The sequence below is a fragment of the Manacus candei genome, unplaced genomic scaffold (genome assembly GCF_025592945.1).
Source record: "Manacus candei isolate 608988 ecotype Guabito, Panama unplaced genomic scaffold, ASM2559294v1 h1tg000015l, whole genome shotgun sequence".
NCBI classification, from domain to species: Eukaryota; Metazoa; Chordata; class Aves; order Passeriformes; family Pipridae; genus Manacus; species Manacus candei.
In genome coordinates this window covers 3,791,933-3,818,201 of record NW_026138063.1, presented here as the reverse complement: position 1 = coordinate 3,818,201, position 26,269 = coordinate 3,791,933, and the positions used below count along the sequence as shown (strand labels likewise).

Here is a 26,269-nt window from a genome sequence, read left to right as displayed (position 1 = left end):
AGAGACAAAAAACAAACCTCATCCTGCAACCTCCCTGGGGAAATCTTTATTCATTTTAATACTTGTTCAGTCAGCTGTCTCTGTGAATGACAAGGTTTTATCTCTAATGTGAATGGCTTCGAAGGCTACTTGCATTATCCATTCTTCAGCAGCTGCTGCTGAAACCACAGGGTTGCAAACTTATAATTAAATCCAGCTGCCACCACTGTGAGCTCAGTTATATCGAAGTGAGCAGCAATGCCTTGTGGTTGCTGGCAAGATTCTGTCTCTCTTTCTAGACAATGTAATTAACTCTTTTGCCCCTTTTAGATGAAATAAACATCAGCACTGAAAATGTTGTTAAACGATTGTAAAATCGTATTTACATAGAGGAATTCTGTTGCAGTCCTTACAGCTGAGAAAACAAATTTCTAGGGGGATGATGGCTGTTTCTTTAAAAGCACTGAGAGGACACCCAAGGAGACACAAGGCACAGGATGAAAAGAGTTTCCTGTAGAAAGAGAGTAGGAAAGGATGCACATTTAAAGATCTACACTTAAGCCTCTGGCATAAAGCACATATCAAGATCCAACCTGAACAAAATGCAGGCAAGGACAGGAAAGGAACCAAGACAGGCACCACAGGCCTTCCTTTGATGCTAAAATAATTTCTTAAAGACCACTGTCCATGTCTTGAATCAGAGATACCAGACCAGAGAAGCTGTGGCTGCCCCATCCCTGGAAGTGTCCAAGGCCAGGTTGGATGGGGCTTGGAGCAACCTGGGCTAGTGGAAGGTGTAGTGCAAAATGATCTTTAAGGTCCATTAAGACCCAAACCATTCTATGATTCTATATTCAATCCTGACTGAACAACTGTACACACACATTTCTAGAGGTATCCATTTTTCTTTTACAGACAAAAATCTGTTCACCCTCATATGTCAAAGCGTTTAGGTCAGCAAAAATAATTAGCTACCTAAATTTGACTTTGTCAGTCACAGTTCTTGAGGTGCTGCTCAAGGCAACTCCACTTCCTACCTTTCATCAGAAACATTGCAACGACAATCCCCAAGAACACTTCATGGCAGTAACAGCAATCAGCGACGACATGCAAGACTAATGCACTGAAGTAGAAAGCCACAGTCAACTCAGCTTTGTTTGTACCTCTTTGGAAACCTGCATCAGTCCAAACATTTTTGAGGATGGGTGAGAAAGCACAGCAGAAGGCAGAAGTGCTTGACTTCTCACTCCAAGCACAGGGAGGTTAAAAAAAGGGAGAGCTATTTGTTGAGAGGAGAACAAGATGCATAGTGACCATCTCCAACTTCACTCTGAAAAACTCCCAAAAAACACTGGCAAAATGATTTTTAAAAACATAATGATCTGCTGGATATTCTGCCAAATCAGTCAAAACCCTACATTATCTAGATGCTTTTGTAATATAGGGGTTGCATCCAGAGCTACGTCACTTCATGAACTGGGTGTTGTCAAAGCCCAGCCATGGTTCCACAGGCTGAACTCCTCCACACTACCTGCTTGTGATCCAGCCCAAATCCCTCTGCACTGCACTGAAGCAAGCTGCAAACCCAAATAAAATTTGCCCACGGTCACAGAGACCAGCAGGAGTCATGAAATAGAACCCAGATGTTCCTAGAGACTCAAGGTCTGCTCACTCACCTTTTGGTAGTGGGGGGGGGGGGTAAGAATGAATCTGCAACATCTCTGCACACAACATTCAGCACATTTCCTGAACCAGCCACAAATAAATGCCAGCAGCTAGAAAGCAACTTTTCCCCTATTGTTTTTCACTTTGTGCTTGCTGCCAAAGGTAAACAGCTTTTTGTAGCAAAGACAATATGGGTGAATTCGCTCTTGGGTGGTTATTCTGAGGCTCATTTACCTTTGACATCTTTGTTTGCTGTTTCCCCACTGCCTGTCTACCTGCCCTTCCATCCTAGTGGCTCTGAAGCCCAGGCACTCAAAAGCCTTTCAGCAAGATGGGCTGATTATTATATCCTGTCATATTTAGGAGAGAGCCAGTCACGATTTTTCAATCAGTGTTTTACCATTCTCATTTTAGAACGGCCAGGCTTTTATTCCTCCTGACTTTTTAGTGGCTACTTTAAAGGGCTTTTTATCTGGAGAGGTTCATATCTTACCAGCACTGAAAGGTGTTTCTATAGACAGCACTGGCAAAGAGCAGGTGGGTGTGAAGAGGGAAGCAAAGGCAGGGGGAAGGTGAAGAAAAAAGAATGGAAAGGTTGGAGAAAGCCATGCTTTCAGGTTTTTTGAATCCTTCCTAGGATCTTGCTCATAACTGGAATTAACCTCTGAATCAACTCTTATCTATCACTTAGATAACATCATTTTATCTTAATCATAACTTTTTTTCTTGAGACATTGCAGATAGCCCAAACCTCCTGCAGTGTTCTGAGCACTACATTTGTCTCTGCACCAAAGAACATTCAACTCATCTTTCTCATGGGTTTCTCATCAGCTCCAGGCCTGTGACACTTTATATTTAGGTCCAATGATCTCTAGTCACAAATGACTATGAATATATGATGTCTAAAATTTAATATTCAAATCATAGTACATTTGAAATTTCAGGACACCTATCAGTTGCCATCAAAGTGCAGAGTACAGGAGATAGACCAGAGAAAGGTGTGTCACCATGAGACCAAACCCTGACAGCAGGTGACTGTTTTGACAGATCCACACTTAGGGGGTGACACTGTAGATTAGAAAGATTTTTTTTTAAATACTTAAAATAGTTTCTTTTTCAAAACATTTTCAAATCCAATGCAAAATTTACAGCTTCATTAAGGTTTAGGGGTAAAAAAAAAAAAAAAGAAAAGAAAATCGGCCAGTGAATTTTTGTTTTTCAGATTTTTGAGGTAATTAGGTCACTGAAGTGCTAAAGGTCTCCAGCTATCTAAAAGGTTATATCAGGAGACTTTGGCTAAAATGTCATTAAACTTAGTAAACTAATTATGCATTCAAAGAGAAAGACATCAGGGTTTTTTTTCCAATTTCCCCCTTGCTTCTGGAAAGGCCAAACCTGGATTTGTAGACCTTGTGATGTTTCACAGCCCCACCCAAGGCAGCTTCCAAGGTCACCCAGAGGCAGATTGCATAAGGAGCATCCAAATGAAGGAGCATCCAAAAGCAGGACACCAATTCAGCCCTGACAACTCCGAGCTGACAGAGGCTGATGATACCCTGAGGATTACACTGAGATACAAAGCTGCTTTTGGTGTGAACTCACCTGATGCCAGTGTGCTACAGACAACACCAAGGAAGGGGAAGAGGTGCAGACTTAGAGGACTAACACAGTAAAAACAGCAGTATCTTAGTATGAAATAAGATACCGACAATGAGAGAGGAAATTTGAAAAGGTCACCCTTACTTTAGGCGGCATTTAGCAAGGGCAGAATTTTCAAGCCAACTGAAGTAGGAATTTAAATCCAAAGTCACCAAAAATAAGTTAAATAAGAGGTATTTTTCAAATGCATGTTGAGCAGTAGAACACTTAACACTGAATAAAAATCACCTGAAACTGCCTTTGAAGGAGTTTTAAGTGTCTGTGAAATCTTCAGTGTAGGAAAGAATCACAGCAAAGAGATAAATATTTACTGGATTCTCAGATCAATTCATCTAAATCAAGGGCTTCTGCTTTTGCAATATGACAAATTTATATTATATTATTAAAACCAAGACTGCCTGTTCTTTCATTGAATTAAAACCATTTGCTTTAGAACTGGCTGAGATGAGAGTGTCTGCTTCTTTAACACCACATCAAGCATTACTTGCTGGCCACAACCAACCTGTCACATGCAAAGTAAAGGCCCCTAAGCACCATCCTCCCTGCTGCTCGTGCCCCCTGTGTGCTTCACACATGAGAAAGAGAAAGGAGGTGCCACGTTCTGCCCTTAACTTCTGATGAGATGAAACACATCAACACACCTTGTTAGCTGTGTTTGCTGCTTTAAACACACGTTTTCAAGTTTTACTGCTTGGAAGGGTTTTGGACACTCTAGCACACAGCACTGCTATTGCTCTGACAAGTGCTAAGAAAGTGCTCATTAGCACAGTCCCTAATGCAGGCACAAGTGATGGCACAGCTCTCGAGTGCTGCAGCACATACCCAGCCCACAGGATGCTCTCAAAGCTGTCAAGAGCTCTCTGGGGCTCCTTCACTGCCACAGGAAGGACTAAAAGCACCTACACCTTCATATTTGCTGTCTGCCAGCGCTTCTCAATCACCAGAAGAGTATGGTAGCCAAAAATTAGGTACAGGACTGATGGATCAGTTTTCCTGAGAGTTGAAAAGGAGCAGAGGAAGAACAGAAGAGCAGGTCCCAGTAGGAGTAGAGGATGATCACAAAGTTTCTTCCTATCAGAGGACAGCCACTTTGCAATCCTGAGCAGCCTAATCAGTCATCTCTGCTTCCCTTGCCCTGAGAGGCTCGCTGGAATTTCACTAATGAGACTGAGTCATTTGGAGCAGAATGACTGTGCTAGAACACAAAAAACCCTGATATCTTCAAGATATTATATGCACTAAAGTAGAGCAATCTGAGCATAAATTATCTTTGTACCTTCCTCTCCATCCTCCCTATGGGCTAATGGAGAATTTTCATGTTAAAAGTGTTACCCCTTTGGTAAAACTGCACAGGGTTCATAACCAAAATATGGGGGGAAAAAAAGGCCAGAACCCTTGGAACAGTGAAGGTTCTGCTATCAGTAGCCCTGCATAAGCACTTTAAGAACTAATCTACCCACACAAATACTCAAATATTATCTCTTTTCATTGGGAAAGAGAGATCCATGAAAACAGAAGACATATCCATGGGCAATAGATCCATGGGAGCTCTCACTTTCCCATTTGCTATTTTAAAGGACATACAGAGAAGGAAAATTCATAGCACTCATGGATGTACACTGCCCTGTAAGGCTGGTATTGGTCTTCAGTCTCTAAGAGGAAAATCTGCATCTCTACAAGACACCGGGATGGCAGACAGTGCATTAATCAGAAGTTTTATCAAATAATTCTTTGCAGGAAGAAGTATTTCCTAGAGGAAAATGGAAGAAAATTCTTTTTCACGGTGAATGATCAAATATTTTTACTTGCAAGAAGTAACATCAAAATTCTTGCGATTTTAATCAATGGTTTCAAAAAAAAAAAAAAACAAAACCAAAAAACAAACACAGTCACTTTTGTTTTAAGTAGTTCTGTAGTGTAAAAAACTCTGAACTACCTGGACTAGGAGGTGCTGACATTTTTGTTTACTAGGATCTTTATATAGTTCAATATCTTAATAGCGTGTGACCAGAGCTAGGGAAGAGATTGACAGCCAGTCAATGAACTGATGAATATCTATCTCATAAGCATTTCATTTAGCTACCCATGCAGTGTGCATTTTGCCTTTATACACACATTCCAATGCCATTATCTGACACTTAATTACCTGGGTCTCAAAGCACTTTACAAAGGAACATGCTGTCATTATCAACACTTCATGGACAAAGAAATCGAGGCATAGTGGGATAATTTGCTAAAAGTTACTGCACTAATATCCAAGGTCAGTGGCAGGTGAAAAAGAAAGCTCTTATCAGGCAAGCACTGCACTCAGCAGACCACACTGCACTCGAGATGTGGGCTTGGGAAGCTTTTCCTACAATCCCCAGTAATCTACATCAGGCACTGTAAAAGCATTTAAAATTCCACCTGTGTTACAGCAAACATTACATTGTAAAATTTAAATCTATTGGCACTTGATCTGTTAAACACTGGAATATTGTGTTCAGCTTTCTTCAAATGATTAAGTTAAGATGACAAACATCATGTCACCATGAGATGACTTTCCTGACAAGTCTGCCCTGGACATTCCTCACCTATTTTTAACCATCTTCTGATAACATCCATCATGTCAGAGAGTTGTAGTTATTCTTTCCTAATTATGGGAGCCTCTTGCAAAACCTTTGTTGCAGTCATGAAATTACAAACCCTGTAATTTTTTCAGTTCTCACTCTGTCTTTTACTATAAATAATAAAAACCATCGGGAGACATTTGGTAAAACCAGCAACAACTTGAGGTTTGATGACAAAATGTTTAAGAGCCAAAACTAACCCCTCATTTTGCACTGATCAATTTTATGTATGCGAAGAGTAAATAAATAATACTCGTTTGTAGAATTTGGGATGTTTTCACTAGCTGCATGTCCAAGCGCAAGTCCCAGGGCTGAATTAAACAAGCTAAATGAAATTAATTTACTTCCATGTCCAGCTCAGGTGGTCAGCAGGCCTTGAACAAGATTACCAGGACAACTAGTGAATAACAATGACACCAGCACTGCAGCAGATTTTATTCTCAGTGCTGGGTTTTACCTTCTCATTTTGTTACAAGTCTTCTCTCCCTTTCTCTGGGAGAAGTGGGGATCACAACTTCCAAAAAAGTTAAAAAAAAAATAGAAAGAAATCCAGCTTGCAAGTTCACATTGTAATTGATATAAGTCTATTATTACAAGATGAATTGCAGCAGACAATGCCAGAGACAGCTCAATCTGTTACCGAATCCCTGTAATGGCTGGATGAAGAACTCGACCATTTCACTCATAAATCTTTCTTCTGAGTTTTTATTTGCTGCTTGTGTGTGTGAAATAATAAAACTGTGGAGTGACGTGTACAAGAGATGCAGTAACACAGTTCTAAACACAATTACAGTAAGTTTGTTACAGGAACCCTGACCCTTTCAGCATCTAATCAGGAATGCGTCGTGTTCCAGGCTACAAAAAACACCACAGGATATCTTTGAAAAGTCATTAGCTGAGATCATGCCAATTGTGAATAATCATCTCTGCTCAGATTGAAGTGAGGCACTGGGCTGTCATAAGTCATTCTGGATGATCAATCACAAACTTTCTGTAGGACAGCCCAGGACAAATCTTCATTTCCAGGATGCTGATCTACTTCCTAACTTAATGGCAAGCAAACTTCACCAGCAGGAAAAGCAAGATTTGAAGGTTCTTAAGATGTATGTTCCCATTTGCTTTTTAGAGTAACTGAATTTAATAATATTTTTATAATAATTCCTTGTCTATTGTCTGCAGATCATGTCACCCAGCAAGGAGATCATGAGAGTTACTGCAAAAGCAGAACTTTAAAATTATCTGTCACCACTGATGACAGAAACAGAAAGAAGATAAGCAAAAGGGTTGTAGAGGGGGAGATATAAATGGGATACGTGCAGCAATTTTGCTCCAGTGAGTGCAGGTGCAGCTATGAAATGTCCATGATTCCTCCTCTGTCAGGAGATTGACAGGAGGCCACAAAACCAAAAGTGACAGAAACCAAGATTACAACCAAGAACGTCCAAGGGGCAGATTTCTGCCAGCAGTTCATGGTCTCATATCCAGTTAGAGCCTCCCTTCCCCTGTGTAAAAGCCCTTGAAACAGCTTCCTGAACACTCCTGCCAAAGAGGCAGCTGAGGGACAGAGTCTCGAGGTACAAGGTCAGGGGCCTCTGTACCAACAGTCCCCACTGACAGCCTCACATCTCCTAGCACCAGCTTTTCCACTACCATGTTATAGCACATGTTCCAAAAACCATCTGTGGTTTTCCTGGAACTCATCTATTCCACAGAATCCTCAAAGCAAAAGATGCTGGTAGGAGAGATCCCTTTTCCTTTAGTTCAAGTGCTGGAAGGAAAACAGTCAATTTTACAGTAAGGTTGCACAGGCAAGTAGGCAAGGCAGGGTCTAGACTTAATGATTATTTAAACCCACAGTGCATTACCATTAAGTAATGCAGCTGCATTAAATCCAAGCTACTTTCACAGCAATATTCCAACATCAGCCAGAAAAACTAGAGGCTGTAGCTGCTAGTCCCACAGTACATTTCTTATCCAGTTTTGCTTGCACAAACATGATACAAACCTCCAAGCATCTGACTGGAGATGCCTGCAATGGTTAAGAGGCCTTACACTCTAAATTACCTTGCTTTTGTTAGGCAGGTGAATGGTCCATAACATTCTTCCTGAAAGGAGGTTTTTTTCCTTCAGAATTTAATTTATAAACTTACTCCTGCCAGGCTGCGATAGCAGCTGCTGTACAGACCTGAAAATGATGACGACTGGAATTCCATTCAGACCTCAGGAATCAATAGAGAGCAGACAAAACGACCAAGATAAAAAGTTCCACCCAACTGCAAAGAGCAAGAACTGCAGGATACCTCTCATTGTTTTACAGTGTTTGCAGTCACCAACCTGTGAAATAGAGACTGAACAGTCTCAGTTCAGTCTGAAAACCTGACCTGTGCTGTCCACGGGTTGCAACCACCTAATCTGCCCACTGAGAATGCCTTAGTGCTGTAGGTATTTCCAAGCAAAAGGAGACTCAAAGGACAAGCAAGAACAGTTCATATTTTGCTAAAACTTACATTGCATTTGGTGAAAGCTTCTTAGAGAGCCTGATCTTTCTTACCTTGAAACAGCAACTCTTCTGTAAGCTAAGAACAAAGCAACCTGCATTGGTGTCACTCTGGTTCATATCAACTTATCCATATAAACTGGTGGTTTCACTGGGCAGTAAAGAGATACACAATCACAGCTTGACTGAACTAACTCTGTGTGAAGGCAGCTGCTGGCACAGTGTGGTCTCATGTCAGCAGAACATCCATTGTAAGCAGCTCTGCATTTTATTTATTGTTACATTCCTTCTCACTTATATTTCATGACAGATAAGCCAGGTGAGGACAGGAACATATTAGAATTTAAAAGGGAAGACCCAAAGTACTTAAAAATCTGCCTTTCTTTGAACAAAACAAAATGTGCTTCAGTTGAAAAGGAAATTATCATTTGCCTGATACAAAAGAAATCCTTTGTCCCAATCACAGCCTACTCTGAAGGAATGACTTTCTTCCTTCCCTTAAGAAGCCAAATGGATACAGTTCTGTAATTTTGGAGAGCTTTACACAGTATGTTAAATTACAAGACAAGCATTGTGGGTTTATAGATTGTGAGCCAGTGTATGAGACATAAAGGATTCTCATTGAGAGTGGGTGATAGTCTAAGTCATAGAATTTAGTCTATCATATGCTAGAACACAGTTAGTGAAATGAAAGATCGGTGAATAAATTACTCCAAGAATACTAGGAAATATTTGGTAGTGATCTGTAAAACCAGCCTTCCTACTTTCAGATGCACCAAAAGAAATCCCATGAACAAGTACATTTGGTTCACTTGCTACATTCTTTACCCACTGCCCACCTCTTCTGACTCAGAATTTACTTTCACAAGTGTAAAAACAATGCTGAGAAATTTAGTAAGAGCACCACAAGGACATGGAAGTTGAGAAGCCATTGAAAGATATTCCACTGGACCCCACTGCTGATATCCAATGATACTATCCTTTACAGACACTCACTCATCTGATATCAATCAAATTAAATTTTCATTGTGCTTTGTTATAAATCAGCACCAAAAAAAAAAAAAGACAATAAGAGAATGACCAAGTAAACACTCAGAAGTGCAGCAAAGGCATCTTTAATATTAAGTCAACATTAAAAAAATATTCATGTTATTGTTGTTGAATGTGCCTTTTCCCCAAACACCAGATGCATTTGAGACAATTTACATTTGACTCACCATACTGGCAGCGAGGACCCTGAAATCCTGCAGGACACTGGCACACCTGGGATCCTTCTTCAGAACATTTGCCTCCATTGAAGCAAGTGCCAGCTGTGCAGAGCACTGGTGCACACAAACAGAATGAAACAGGGGATTTTAGTGGATTTTGTGCCGAGGATCCTCCAGAACTGCCTTTGTCATAGTTCTGTTGTAACAACACCTTCCAAACAAGAAGAAACCCAGCTTTTTATTTAAGTGGAAAGGTTAGACTTCAGTAGAACTTGTTGTCGTGGGTAAAACTACCATGTTGACATGAAGAAGTTTAATAAAAATAAGACTAAGATAATGCAGTTTAACTTGAAGATGCTTCAGAGGCAGAAGACAGTTTCTAAGGTCTCAAAGCACTGCCTGAATCCAGAATCAAAGAGCATAGGAACTGCTCCACAACAAAGCAGCAATGGTTAAGAACCGCTGGTGTGCTAAAAAATATTCTACATGTGAAAGGGAATGACAATTCTTCCCTTCCTCCAACACAGAACAGTTTTTATTTACAATAACTTGAATTCCACAGACTTGAGCCAAAGTTGCAAAGAGTATCAAATATAAAAGAGTAATTCAACCACTTTGGTGCCTTAAAGAATTCAAAGCAAGTCTGCACTGCTCTTTCAGGAAGAAAATAATTTCATATTGCCACTGGTGCTAACGTACACTAAATTCCTTTACACCAGAGATTAACATGCAGATTGTAAACATATCTTTGACTTCTTACAACTAAACAGGTGCACACTAAATATGTAGATTCAGGCTAAAACTAACAGGAATACCTCTCAGGCTTGTTTTAATTTTTTAACTACAAAGGCAATCATAAAAGCAAGATGTCTGAACGCAGCCCTCGAGTTGGTTTGAAGATTAAAAAAAATACATAAGAACAGATGCTAACTTTCATACAGAAAATACAATTACTGACAAAACAGTAACAAAACTAAACACTGAGTAGGTTGCCATCTTCTACTGATGTCTCGTTAACAGTGGCTGAAGCATTTCCTTATCATTTAAATTAAATTCAATCTTTTAGGAAAACATCCAATCATGATTAGATAGAAAGAGGGTCTCATCAGATGGAGAACCACAGGGCAAAAACACAATTGCTCCAATGGCAACAACAGCAATGAAAAAGCCAAACCCAGGCAGGCTCTGCAGTGAGTGCTACGTCCAAGAAACAAGTGCCTTACAGCAGATTTCTTTGCATAATTTGGGTGACAGCAATAAATTTGGCTGGCCTGTCAAAGCCAGACTGGCACAAAAAATGCTGCAACAACTATAATCAGAGTTTAGACTGTTAATCTAAACAGTCAGATTAAAATTAGAGCTATCTGGTACTTTTACATGACTGCTTTTGTATTTTTTAAAGGATGTTCCTTTCCCCATCACTAGATCACCTCTTTAGAACTGGAAATCCCAGTTATAAACAGCAAGAAACAAAATCCATCTTTCCAGGAGCAGGCATCAGTAGGAAAGCAAGGGCTAAGGGATGTCATCTCCCTTGGTTTGTCACAGTTTTGCCACCAACTTACAGTGCAAACAGCCGGGCTCGTTGTCACGCTGGACCCACCCAGGGCAGCACTTGTAGACAGTCTGGTGCTCCATCCTGTACACCTGCTTGTAAACTGTGTAGTACCCAGACCTTTGAGGAGAGGAAGTTTCAGAGAACAATCACAACTCCTATTCCACTTATTCACATCTCATCAGTAATTAACTCTACTCATCTGTCATATTTACTAGATATTTTTTTTCAGCCTCTATCAGAAGCTCTTGTTAAAAATGAAGCAAATATAGCAAACTGCATCCTGATAACATCCAATAGCTCTTATATGTTATTATGTCCACTTTTTTTTTTTTGAAGAATTTGTATTCAGGCTAGTCAAAGGTGGGTAATTTTGTTTTGCAATCAATTTTGGCTTTAGCTGTTGGGGGAGTCAGATCTCCCATCAGTTCCAAGCATATGACAGAAACAGAAAGAAGTTTAATTTTTCAAAGTCAATGACTTGACAGCTGGACTTCACCTGAACAAGAATGAGACAGGAGCATTTTCTGATAATGTAGAATTGTGATCTAAAGCCAGTCAAGAAGTTCATGACCAATCCAAAACACATTAAAAAGTCACATTTTCTACTCAGTAATAACAGATTTTAAGTAAAGTCTCAGCAGGGCACTATGTCCATAACCAAGTCACACATATTTCAGATGAAGGAAGTTTACAACTTTCTCACAAAGCAAAAGAACTTGCACAAAGGTTAGTAATGAAATCCATTTATAAGGATAGATAATATATTACCTTCTCTCATAGCTCACACACCACCTCCTCTTTGTACACCCTTGTTTCCACATCTTGACCATCCGACTAAAGGCTTGAACACAGGGCTCTTGGTGTCCCACCAGGGCCAACTCAAACACTGGGCACACATTCGGCCTTGAGGGAAAGAAAAAGACATACTTCATAATTTCCAGCATAAAATTCAGACATTTAGAGAAATATACATAAAATTATTCTATGCATAACAGTTTGAAACAGAATTTATACGGCTGTTTAAAAATATTGCAGCTCTACGCCTTAGGAAGCAGCACGTAAACATACACTGAAATTCAGGCTCCACACAAGTCACTGAAAGATTTACCACAGATTCAAGGGCAGATAAGATTTATCTAAACTATTGCTGGGGAAATTGTGTATTCTGTAAGAGCCCTCCCTTGCTATCAGTCCCCTCAGGGAAGCACATGAAATTCATAAGGGGAAGTATCCTTGTTCTCTGTTGATTATTCCTAAAATAACAAGACCAAAATAAAAACGCTGCTTTGGAGGATGATATGTAATCTTCATCCTGCTACCTAGCCAGAGTTCAAAAATAGCAGGATTGCAGGAGCTATGGAGGGTCAAAAAAAAGGTTACATGTTGATGGTTTTGCAGAGATTGTCAGCCTTATCCCAATTCCTTTGTCCTGGTGTAAATGAGGAAATTCTCTATGACAGAAAACAACAGCATCAAACTTGCAGGGTCTAACTAAAACCACAGAAACTGAGGGAGTTTGTCATCTTTTGAAACAGGAGCTTGCTGCAACAAAATGAAATTAATTTTTTCGAGTAGTTTACAGATTGTTAACACAATAATTTAATTACCGATTCCCCAAGACAGCCTGATGAGGCTTTTCAAACTTAAGCCTCAATAACTAAAACACAGAGGGGAACAGGCACCTTGTTTACCCACTCTGACAACAACAACATTCAGCAGACAAGTCTTTCCCCAGATTTCACTCTGAGACCTCTCCTCAAGCTAAAGAGCGATCAAGTAACACACACACTGTCACACTTGTTTCCTCTGTCAGTCGACACAGGTACGAACATGAGCCTGTGCTACAAAACCAGGGGGGGTTGCTCAAATAAGAGAGAACAGTTCCAGCCCAACAGCTGCCTGGCAGTTAGTTCTCATCAGCTACACTGGATATTGTTAATATCTCGTTCAAGATTTATGGTGCTTTTTATCTCAGAGGCTCCCTATTATGTCTGAACACCACACAAAGTAGCCTTGCTAATAATAGAGCACATCCTTCATCCACAGGTCTTCAAGTAGTTTACAAATATCATTAAATTAAGCCTGTGCAGAACAGGAAAATACTATAACCATGATCAATTTTACTGCTGAGCTAAATACATGGAAGAAACCCTGCCTAGATCAAATCCACTCCACAATATTCCCTGTACTCTACAGAGACCAGTGGTCCTGCCAAGCCCAGAGGATGGGAAATCCAGCCAGGTCTCCCAAAGGTACCACAGCTCCCAGGGAAATGCCTGGGATCTTACCTCAGGGGAAAGAAGTCCTTTGCTCAACAAGGACACTTCCGTAGAGAAACAAACGAGATTTAAAAACAGATTTTAAAGCCAACCACCCCCTCAGGAATTCAGGTAGCCAGCATAAAGGATGCCAGAAAAAAGTCCACAACTGTGTTCTCCAGCTGTCCTATCACACCATGGAAGGACAGTAAAGAGTCCATTTGTACTAGAAAACCTTGTCTGACAGAAGTTAGTTTCCTGAACTAGAATGTTTCTTGCTCCCAGGCTTTAGAGAAACTGCTCATCTCCATCATATCAAACCACACTGCCCATGGACATCCCCCCACGTTCTTCCTTCTCCAAAGCAGAGTCTAATTTCTATATTGCTCTGTATTTCCCATTCCTTGGGTCTGCCCTGCCTGCAGCTCCCAACACCCTGAAGAAGGATAGAAGACAGTTACAGCACAGTTTCAGATTGCTGTAAATTCCTCCTGAAACCAGCCTTCCTCCACATTCCCATGCCACTTCCATCACTAAGCAATCCTTCCCATGTGTTCCAGCCATCCCTTCCCTTTGGAATTACCTCCCCATTTAACAGATTCAGTTGAAGTTCAGAGCCATTGTTCCCAAGCCATTCTTAGCCCAAAGTCTGCCATTTGTTTCCCATCTGAAGAAGATCTTTGTGCACCCAAAATCTTGCCTGCCTTTTTTTTTTTGTTCCATTACGTCAGTTGGTCTAATAAAACCCTCTCCTTACTTAGCAACCATGTCTCACTTAGCAGGCTTTTTAAAATGACTCTCCCTCCAGTGAATAGAACATCATGTTCTGATAATTCATGCATATCTCCTTTTATTAGAATTGCCTAAAATTTCCCAGATAAAGGTACATTCATATGCATCGCTCTTCCATAAATAAAAGGGAGAAGCTGACAATTGTTGTAATGACATATTGAGCCCATCCCATAAGTTCCTGCTCATGTGATACTGCCATGTTTCCAGGAATAGCAGTGTTGACTTCTAGGATATGGTTAATAGGAACAAATGGCCCTCACAGAGCAAAACAAGCCAGCAGCAGTCATATATTTATTAAGATTTATTCAAAGTAAGCCATTCCTCCTAGATGCCCTTGGGATAATTTAAAGGCAGATATCAAAGCCACTGAAACACTATAATTAAATTGCAGCAATTGCATAACATGTAATCCTCTGCTGGCAAAGCTGGGAATCAAACATGCCCTCTCTAACCATTCACCATCTTCACAGTTCCCCCCACAGAGCCAACACGACAGTTTTTAAGCCATCTCACTTATTTGATACCTTACCTATTAACTTAAGGACAGTGACTTGAACAAGGCCACAGCTATTGAAAGCTATTGAAAGCTTTTGTACTATGGGATTCTGCTAATAGAGGCCATCCAAGGCTGACCTGAAGCCTCAAGTGGATGTAATGGTGTATTTAGAGGAGAACAGCTCCATTTTTACTCCCGTGCCCTTTGCATTCAGAAAATACTTCTTAATGGGAGTTTAAGTGTTAAAACAAGCAAAACACTCAAATGCATATTATGGCCTATGATTTGATTGATACACCAGTCCCTTAAAACCTTTTTATCCTGATGCTCTCCGTTAGCCAAGGCTAACACGAAGGCTATTATTAGCTTGTCAGTCTGACTCAGGCGAGGCAGAAAGCTCTCTTAATATTTGCATTAGGAGACTGCCCTTTAAACAAAAGACACCCTACACACTTCCAGCTGAAGACTTGAGATTCTAATGAACAGATAATTAGACCAACATGAAGCAAGAGCAGCCTGGGCTAATCGTGTGGCTGTGGTGCCTGTGAACCACTGCACAACAGGGAAGTTCAGGGAAAATTAAAAGCTTCTCCAGGCAGGATGTAAGTCATTCCTGTGTTTAGAATTCTAAAAAAAAAAAGGGAATAGCTCTACCACAGAATCACAGAATGATTTGAGTTGGAAGGGACCTTAAAGATCACCTAAGTCCAGCTCCCCTGCCATGGGCAGGGACATATTCTACTACAGTAGGCTGCTCCAAACCCTGTCCAACCTGGCCTTGAACACTTCCTTCTCTTGTTTCTTGGTTACAAACATACATCATATCTCCGTGACAGGGATATTTTCATTTTCTGCCTAACATGAGCCTGACACTTGGCTCTCGGAATGACAATTAAATTAAATCTCTCATTCTACCAACCCACTTTCTTCCAGCTCAATACAAGAAGCTAAAGTTAGGCAGATTTAACGGTAGTGAGAGAGCAAACACACATCAACATATCCCTAAAGGCTTCTTTCTACAGTGCAAACTTTAAATCAAAACCTTAATGAATAAGAAGCAAAGACTGATTTGTCTGTCTGATTTTAGGTCTTTCCACAGAGACTAAGTGAATGACACCACCTTCTACACTAAGTCAGGTGGCTGTTAACATCTTCTTAAAAATGAGCTGTTGTAGCCTGTACTGCCTCAGCTGACAAATTTGCAGCCTGAACACTATTGATCTTCCCATAAAACAGTCAATAGATGAAACCTGTCATAAGAAGCAACTTGCTGGAATCCTGTATTTTCAAAACACTAATTGGTTGGTGCTTTTATGCCTTTATGCCGTTATTAAAAGTTTAGAAAAGCATAGTCTGCCTTTCCAGATTCAGTTTGACAACATCAAATAAGAACTCTCCTTAAGGAAACCAAGATTATAGTCAGGGCTAAATCATCCACTGCTGTGATGACAAGTGTTTTTGCTCTAGAGATGCACTGATGTTGATCAGAAAATAGTTGTACATTGGTATTATGGCTTTGGTTACAAACTTCTCAGGTCAGAAAACTGTCTGAATGCCCTCACAACTCCAACCACACGAGCAAAACATCCCCAGATCTCTAGAAAGGCGGGGTGACCCCGTGCAGAAATGTGTGGCACCATAGAGGGGAAACAGCCAGCAACATGATATATGCAAACAAGATGTCAATTGAAAGTTTTCTCTATATATATTCTCAATTGGAAAGGAGAAAAAAGCAAATTTTATTTCAACACAAAAAGGAAAGTCAAATTCAGAAATAGGCCACAGAAACAAAATGTCCAAAGAATAAGTTACATATATTTATTTATATAGATAAATTTTGTCTCTTGATGGATATTGCTTAATAGCAATATCAATTCAGAAAGCCTGGAATGACAGAAAAGGTTTTTCTTTTTTAAACTGCCAAACTCCCCTTTCTACCCTTAATCTATTTTAAGGCTCATTTCCCCACATTTCCCTGATAAAATTCATCAGGACTACCAGAGACAATTAGGACATCCCTCTCTCTTGACCACTAATCAATCCCTGCTCTCTCCTGATCCTGTATCAATATTTGTGATGTTTATATGCCCTCTGGGATGGGGATTGTAAGCACCAAACTCATTTAGATTAGGTCTCATTATCACTGCTGTTCTCTGGCTCTGTGGATGAAGGTGCACCACAGAAGACTCTCCCCAGCCCACAGGTGACTAATGCACTGCTGTGCCTTACTCACATCCCCCTTGATTAGAGGGAGCAGCTAAAGAACAGGAGAGTCCCTCAGCCTTTGTGCACTGCATCCAGATGAAGAGCAGATCAATAGGAGATGATTAATTACACACTCAGCTATTATAACAACAATAAGATTTTTAGTTCTTACTGCTATCAAAGTGCAGCTCCTGTCGTTCAGCTCCTATTTAACCATCCTCCTCCCTGCCCCAAGACAGAATAATCTATTTTGGTTAGCAGGAAAAGCAGGAGATAAACATGCACATCCAGATCATTTTACTATGATTTGCCAAGTCATTTTTTCCTTTTTTTTTTTTTCATTTAAAAAAAAATAAAAAAAATCACTCCCTGGTTTTAATAGTGCCATATAGTCTTAGCTCCCTGCAACATCCATTTTTACAGTTCATTCTACTTCATCCAGGAAAGGGTCAGCATCACTGCCAGTGACCAGGCCTGCAAAGCCTCAAGCAGCACCAACATACAGCTTTACAGACAATTTAAGGACCCTTGTCCCAAGGATTCATCTCTAATGTAATTAGAAAACCATCAGGGACATCACATATAATGTTAAGAAATAGCTTGCATGTTCTCATTGTTAACACAAGGCAAACAAATGTCCAGAGTATAGACAAAACTAAGCATTTCAACATTATAGAGGAAAGCATTGAGTAGCAACATCCATTTCTAACTGAAATTTCTCATTCACTACACCCATGTCCGTTATCATTCCACTGCAGAAGGGTGTGTAACACAAGTTACCCCAGTAAATCTGTCAGGTACACACACCTGAGCTTCTTTTGGCAACAAGGCACAAAGGGACCTGATACTAAAACATTAAAATAAAACAAACAAACAAAAAAATCACTAAAGTGTCACACCACTTTGTCATAGGGAGAGAAAACTCATTTTGGTTCATAGCAAGTGCCCTGTTGTTTGACAATTAAATTAGTTAGAGGGTAGCGAAATCCTCAGTTTCATTTGGGCAACCAGTATCTAAGAATTGTTCACTGCTTTTCTGGTGGTTGCTGGATTTTGACAGCTTTAAGCCAAAATCTCTATTTTGAAAGCTTACTTTTAAATTAACACCTAATATGTGTCAGAAAAATCCCTACATGCCAAGGTTTTACGTGTTAAAATATTCCTCGTCTTTTACTCCTCTATAAACCTTGATACCACTGATGCAAATACCCATTTGATGAGGTTTTTTGTTTGGTTTGGGTTTTGTTTGTTTGCTTGTTGTTTCTTAAACATTAAGCAATTTCAGTAAAGCTCAATATTTTATGAAGTTAAGCCACATAAACACAGCAACTAACAAGTGTGCATTACTGGATTACTGTTCAAGGGTGGTAAATGGGGGGGGACCTCAAACATTTTGATCTTTTGGATTAGAAACTTACATTGAAGTTATAAATAACCCACAGATTCCTGGTATTATTCTACAGACAAAGAGAAGGACAGGACTTGCCTCATGAACAATACAACTATAAGAGATAACTTTATGCAATGGTATTTTTCACCATTGATGATGCACCAGTCAGGCAGGGAGAGCCCCAGCAATGACAAACACAAGGGTAACCACTGAAGAGTCTTCTAAGGGATAAAATGTATGAAAACTCATTTCCTATATGAGAATATTCTAACCTGAAAAGACCAGGCCCAAAACATCAAAGTGTTTCATATTTTGAGTGGATTTTTTTGTTATAAAACAATACAAAGCACCTTATAACTCCTCTCCAGGCACAGCCCAAGATATTGTGATATATTTTCAATATTGAAGCAATTTGTGGACATAAAAATACGATCTGGGCATGGCATTCCCTACTCAACAACATTTCGTGCCACATTCTGCTCTGACTTTAGGGGAAAGCAAGGTGTTCCTACTAAAGAACACAAAAAAAGAACATCAGCACTGATTTAAAATAACATTCCCCTTTTCATACTCGAGATCAAATATTCATCCACAGGTCAAAGGCACTGAAATACAGCTCAGTGTGGGCTCAGCTTGTGTACACATTAAAGCACACATCATCCTACACCAAAGGCAGAAATCTCAAGTTCACCTCAGGAACAATTAATGATTAGTTTTAAACCAAGACCAGCCTGGAATCCAAAGCATAGACCCAAGACTACATATGTTCAGTGTGTAATTTTAAAATGCTTTGATTTCGCAGTAATGAAAGGAAATTTCTTTCTCCTCGGAAATAAATTGAAAGCAATAGATTTGAGAGAGAATATAAGCAATAACAGGCTCGAATTTCAGAGGAAGGAAATCTATTAACTGTGTTCAAAGAGAAGGTATTTAATTGGTGAATAACACAAGTCTGCAACATGGGCTGTTAACTCTCTGGGAGCCAAAGCATCACTTCCATCACAGGAGGTTCTACTGACAAGTCATCCAAAGATGAAGTTTTGCATTACAGATGATCTCACCCCTCCTCACCAGGAGGTTTCTTCGAATTTATTAAAAATATTCCATGTTCTCTGTCATATCTAGATCATGGCATGCCTAGAACTAGGATAAATAAACAGCACCGGACAAAAAACGATGCAGAAGAAAGAAGTCAAAGCAAAAAACAGGTAATTTTCCTAGAAATCAGCAATACTGCAAACACACAGTGTATGAACATTAAACTACTGCATAAATAACTAAACTATATGAACATTTCATAATACAGAACAATTAAACCTCAAGAAACAAGTTCTCTCCTCTTAGTGGACATTTTCAAACGGTAACTTGAGAAGCCAAATCCCATTAAAACTGAAAAGCAGCAGGATCTTACTTACTTTAAATGTGCAGATTTAAGAATTATACAGTATATATATATATATATAAGCTACTGTGATTATGGGTAGGAAATTTCTGAGCCTTTTGGAAGTACAGTTTGTGATGTCTCTGGCATAAAAACAAATATTTATAAAACTGGAAAATATTTCCAGTCAATCATGAGATCTTTGATAAATACAACAACTTCAGGCAATCACATTTTATGGTCCTGTCTTACAGCTATTTCAGAGTTTAGGAGAAAGTCTTGATCTCATTTTTTTCCAGAAGAGCAGGAAAATGTCATAAATCAGGAAAAGTACTATAGCAAGATGACACTCATTCATTATCTTTAAGTCTCCTGACAGCGAATATACCAGGGGGGAAAAAAAGACAGAAAAAAGAGCCTTTTACCATCTGTTAAAAGACTAAATTGAAAATTAATTTTCCTTTAGGAACTGTGAAACAGAAGCTTTAAGTGCAAAGTCTTGAAAAATGGGATTCTGTGCTCTAATGCTGACCAGCATGAGCTCTATCTGGTGGCAACACTCTGTAGTGCACAGGCTAAACAGACTATTTTTGTTCAGGGTGATGTTCACATTCCCAAAGATGAGAAACACCTCAGACTTCAACTGCATATTAAGGGACTGGAGGGGAAGGGGTGTGGAATCCAGGGGATGAAACTACCATAAACTTTGATGCTGAAGCATTTCAACCATGTTCCTAGAATCACATTACCCAAATGCCAAAGGCTGGAGTAGCTGCTACTCAGTAGTGAGGGTTTATTGCAACCTTACACGTTCTGGGGAGGCAGAAATGGGAAGTAGTGCTTGAAGTTTCAGCTGAAAACAACTGGCAGTGACTCTGGGCTGCCAGCATCACTTTAAAGAGCTGATAAGACTCAATCTTAATGTAAGATGCAGACATAAATAAACTAGTGGCTCACTTATTACCAAGTGTTTATTTTCACTTTTAAAATTTTTTTTAAAGTGTCAAATCTCTGAACAGAAGATAACCCACTGAAAGAAATGGAAGGAGATTTTACTACATTACTGATTTCAGTAAAAAGAACCAAAAAACAAAAAAACAACACCAAACTAGAAATACTTTAAGCCCCTATTTAATGCTAGGAATACAAACTTTCCTCACACCTGCAAATTGGCATCACCACAGGTGAAAATACAGTGTATTGGCTAATACACTGAGATAATTTCTCACCAAGAAATTACTACACAACCTACTTTTCACATCATTTAGACAGTATTATGACACAACTCCAGGCTCCAAGTTCGAGCTGTATCACCATATACTTCATAGAAGCATTTGTGTTTCTTTGTTTTCTGCATTGCATTCCAACACTCAAATTGATGTGCAATTTGTTTCACTGTAGCAATCAAAACCCAGAGGCATCTCTTCGTATGGAAATGCTTTGTACAAGAGCAGCAGTTTAACCTGAAATATGTTCCAGCCCTCAAAAAAAAAGTGGACTTCACCTCTTTCTTAATTATTCCTTAAAAGAAATTTTTATTTATGTCACTTGGAAGTAGCGCCCACAGCCACATCTGTTTGCAGTGAGACCTGGGGCAAGGATAGTCCTGTATCATTCCAGCCCAACAACTGGTACAGCTGAAAGGTCAAATTTCCTGGAGTGCTGCAAGTGCAGATAAACATCTGAATGGAAGATTTTGCTTTTGGGAATGTGATTTATCTGGAGAAGCACAAGAAATCCTACAGTGCCCCATAGAATTGAAGGAAGCTGGAAAACAGTTACTCAGCCAGGAATTCAGCTCTACATCCAGGTGCTCCTTGGAATGCAACCAGATTTACTTGTTTATGGATAAAGTGAAAATATGCAGCTGCAACATGTGAGCAGTAAAGAAAAACCCTAAACAAAACAGTTTTATTGCAAGATTGTGACTGGCTCCTCTAAGACCAAAGCAGCCCTTTCAGATGTCATCCTGGACCTGCAAAACCACAGAGAGAGTCAAGGGGCTCAGACAAGCCAGGAACAAAGCTTATCTCATGGCTTTTTCAAAGAAGTCCTCACTCATGTCACCTGGGAATTCATTCTTGAGCCCAGTCCTAACCATGGAAGGTAATATTTATTGCACAAAGGAGGTTCTTTGCACATACCTCATAACCACTCCTGCCTCTTGCTCTGTCCTATACCACTAACTATGAGCAGATATTTGTACTGTTCAAACTCCTAGTGGAATATTTCTCTAAAAGAGGATTTACCACTTCTGACAGCAGCTCAAGCCCTCTCCTCTTAGCTCCTATTCCTGCAACTCAAGCCCACTACTCTCACTTCCCATTTCTGAACCATCCCACAACCATCCCAGAATTCCGTGAAGCATGATGCTGAGAGTGAACCCAATGCTGGATAACCACACTTGACATCTACACTGTCATTACATACCCCAGTTTTGGACTACAGAGCTCACTGTTAAAAATGTGCTTTTTATGATAAGAGATGGTTACTCCTCGTTTCGAGGTCCAAATATGCTTTCCAACGAAAATGGCATATTTGTTCTCTGGTCCTTCCAATGTTCTCCAAAGTTCTAACACCAGATCATCAAGGGCTAATTGTCTGGAAATGTAGCTGATGGAAATAACCAGTCATCCTGTAATCTGTTCTACATTAAATCTCCTCAGGGGGCTTGGAAGCAGAACATCAACATCTACACAGATCCCTCGCATTTCTAGCTAGGAGCGAGCACTCAAGTTAGCAGCAGAACAAAAACAATTATGAAGAATATCCTGTATAGCCTCAGCCACATAAGATCTCAATCAAAATAACAGCAAAGAACATACTCAGAGTGCTGTGTTCCAAGGGATACATTTGTTGTTCTTATTCCATTGACTGCAGATGACCCATGTCAAAAGAACAAACCAGAATTACTAGAAAAAGACAATTCATGAAGAGTCCTCTCGGACATTCCACTGCTTCTCGGTGAAAGCTGGCAGGTTAAGGAGTCATGACTGAGTATTTCTGTTTACATCGAACGTAAAGTCCCTAAATAGCATAAAATAAGTTTGGAGTAATACTTATTCTTGCCACAGCTCAGGGAAAGCAGTAAGAATTGCAGCAATTTCAGGAATATGCCTCTTGGGAGAAGCACTCAAGGCTCTGCCACAGGTCTGTGGGTCTGGGTGGGTGTTTGTGATTGCTGCTGGCAAATAGTGCACTGCTGCTCCCAGTGACTTCAGCCCATCCTCACACAGCACCATTTCCAGAAGGGAACATTTCCTGCATTCTTTCAGTGACACTATCTTGAAAAAGGTATAAGCAAACAAGAATTGTTTGGAGGCAAATCACAGCTAACAGCACCTCCAGCTTCAAAAGTGCAGAATCATAGTTATTACTGATGTCAAATGCAAACAGATTAATGTAGGCCAATGCTATTCTTCCTCCTAATAGAGTAATTGCTCAGAAAGAGAGCAAGAGGACATCTGAAAGAAACACAGAGCACTTTTAACAAAGGAAAATGCTTTACCACAGAATGAACTTAACTTCTCTAAACACTGTGATGGATACTTTGTGCTCCAGCAAAATGGAGTAATATAAACCACCTTAAAAGCACTTCTGCTGAATACATATTTACATGGTATTACATAGAAAACCAATGAGCAATAGGCTTGGAAATCTCGATTTTCTGACAGAAGAAATAACTACATTGAAAGCAAATCATGAAAGGGTGGGATGAAGTTGATGAAGTAAAAAAAAAAAAAAAAAAACAAAAACAGGAAGAGGTTAGAAATTAGGGTATACATAGACTGAAGGTTGTTGTCAGGTTGCTTTGAGGGGGAAGCAGGGGACACGACATTCCTTAAAAACACAAGAAGAGCCTTGTAGAGAAAAGGTACACAAAGCAGGAAACAGTTTCCAGAAACGTTCAATTTCGACGAGCACAAAGTTTAACCACAGATTTTGCGCACGCTGCCGGCTACCCTGGTTTGGAATTTGACCAGAAAATTACATCTAGACACAAATGTTACGCCGCATTTGCAACAAAGGCCATTTGTTGCTCACGCCGTGCAAAAAACACCTCACAGAAACTTCCCCCCGCTCCCGCACACATGCGGCCCCGGCTCCTTTGTGTGCGCTCACCGCTGCGGGAGGATGCTCCCCGCGCTCCCACCCCTCCCGCACCCCGTCTCTTTCCTTCCCTCCTGCATTCACATTTGTTACTCTGCTCTCCCCTCCTCGATTCACATTTGCTACTCTGATCTCCCTCCAGCTGCTCTCCCCCCGGCAGAGCTCAGCGTGCCCCTCGCAGGGCTCAGCTCTGCTCTCGCTCGTTAAACGGGAAGGCAGGAGCAGCCCCGGGGATGCCGACGCGCTCCCTGGAGCTCCCTTCAGATCCCGCATCAAAGGCGAGCCCGCCCGGGCAGCCTCGCAAGTGCCCACCCAAAGCAGCTCGGCGGGTCAGCGCCCTGCGCTGCGGGGACCGCGCTGAGTTGGGGCGCTCCCACCCAAACTTTCTTTGTGGCCGCAGGACCCGCCCGCAGGGACAAAGGCGGCGTGTCCCGGTGGTGCTGTCCCCCTCCCCGAGCCCCCAGACCCCCGGCACACTCACATGCCCCGCTGCAGCCGCGGCTCCGCGGCCGCGCTCGCCAGAGCCCAGCACAGGAACGGGCACAGGAGCGCCGGCCCCGCTCCCATCGCGCTGCCGGGGGGGAAACGGAGGATGGAGCGGCCGCGGCAGCTCCGGCAGCACCCGCAGCAGCAGCAGCCCCGCCGCCCCCGGCCCCCAAATCATTTAAAGCGGCGGCGAGACGCGCCACTGATGGGGCGGCCCCGGCCCGCCTCCGACCCGCCCCCGCCGGGGCTGTCCCGGGGCTCCCGCACCGCCCCGAGCTCCGAGGGCACGGGAGCCGCTTCTGCTCTGCGCTGCCCGTGCCCTCACAGCCCCCGCTGCAATGTCCCCTCATCCCCCTGCTGCAAAGGGGGTTCGCTCCCGCTCCACATCCCTCCGGGCGCGGCGCAGAGGAGGGGTTTGTTTGCACCGAGTAGGACGCGAAGGGACGTGCAAACTCATGCTCGTGCCCGTCGCCAGTTCCCGGGGAGGAACGTGGGAGGAAAGGGCGTGAAGCCGTGTCAGGAGAGGGTTAGGGTGGGTGTTAGGAAAAGGTTCTTCACCCCGAGGGTGGTCGGGCACTGTAACAGGCTCTCCAGGGCAGTGGTCCCAGCACCAAGCCTGGCAGAGCTCAGTAAGTGTTCAAACAATGCTCTCGGGCACATGGTGTGAATCTTGCTATAGTCCTGGTCATGGGTAAGAGTTGGACTTCGATGATCCTTGTGGGTCCCTTCCAATTCAGGATATTCTATGTGAGAGCTGGACACCCCCAGCTCTACCTTCAGCTCTGGTTCTATTCCTCTGCCAGAGACATATCTTGGCTTCTCCTTTTTCCTCTGGTCCTTTGTTCTGTGCGTGATGCCCATTGCAATCACATCTGAGCACTTCAAAGAGGTAACCATGAAAATAAATGCATTTAACATCTTCAGGGAGGGATGAACTGCTACGGCTGAGAGTTAGTGACAGCAAGAACATAAAACCAGGGACTGAGGAGTGGGTTTTAAATCCCAGAGCTGCCTGCCATCCTCTAGACCATCCATCCTCTCATCTTTATGTTCTCTACAGACCTTTACTGCTGTCAGAAGGAAACTCTTTCCCCTTTACTGGTGAGAGACGGGAGACCAACTGACCTGGAAAGGGAACTGCACATAGTAGCAATAAAAAATGAGAAAAACACACCTTAAGCATTTTATGATCTAATGTAGGTCCCAGGGTCCATTACACCATGGTTTTCCTCTCTCAAGAGACCTGTGACTAACCAGGCACTGGGCTGTGAACAAGCAGATGGGCCCTGAGCCAACCCATGCTAAAACCTGTGATTTCTTTCCACTCCAGTAGAATGGGCTTGGACTCAAGTTGCTCCAAGCCAGCTCCTGTACAGATTTGTGACAGAGAGAACTGGATGGATACACCAGCATCCTCACAGGTCAGGAGTCAGCCTCCGTTTTACAGTGCATTAATTTATCTTCCTTTCAGTCCTGTAACAAGATCCACCGGCTGTTCCTTTCACACACACTTTACGAGCAGTTTCCTGTATGGTTTTTATTTTCCAAGGCCTTCGCTAAAGTAAGTAAACATTTACCATTCATACCAAGAAAACTGGGTTTATATTGTTCATTTCTTTGAAGCTTGCATTGACATGATCCCTTGAGATTTTATCAACTGATTTCTTTTTCATGGCAAAGCAAAGACACAGCCCTTATCTGACCTTAGAGCAGATTAATTGTACCCTGAAATTTCCACTGAATGGCTGAGACTTTCTTGTGTCTGGAGTAGTTCTAGCTCTGCAGGACCATGTGTTGAGCTAATCTCATTACCTCCTGCAGAGCACATAGTTTTCTAATCATTTTATTTCTTAAACCCCAGAAAATCTTTCTTCATAAAATAATGGACCTTCATTATGTCAAAACTGAGTGTTCATTATGTCCTGTGATGTCATCCCAACCTGGCTTATATTCAGGATCACATCATGGCAAAATAG

The 26,269-nt window shown here is 41.4% G+C and overlaps 1 protein-coding gene across 1 annotated transcript in view; it reads right to left on the bottom strand.

Moving 5' to 3' along the window:
• Window positions 1-24,563, bottom strand: part of LOC127468591 (multiple epidermal growth factor-like domains protein 6) — a 194,387-nt gene extending 169,824 nt beyond the window's left edge. Inside the window, exons 1-4 of the mRNA XM_051781912.1 lie at window positions 24,289-24,563; window positions 11,944-12,078; window positions 11,183-11,292; window positions 9,627-9,731 (exon numbers count right to left, since the gene is read on the bottom strand). Of these exons, the coding sequence (XP_051637872.1) occupies window positions 9,627-9,731; window positions 11,183-11,292; window positions 11,944-12,078; window positions 24,289-24,374 (436 nt within the window). The 5' untranslated portion in view covers window positions 24,375-24,563. The remainder of the gene's footprint in view (window positions 1-9,626; window positions 9,732-11,182; window positions 11,293-11,943; window positions 12,079-24,288) is intronic.
• Window positions 24,564-26,269: the final 1,706 nt, after the last annotated feature.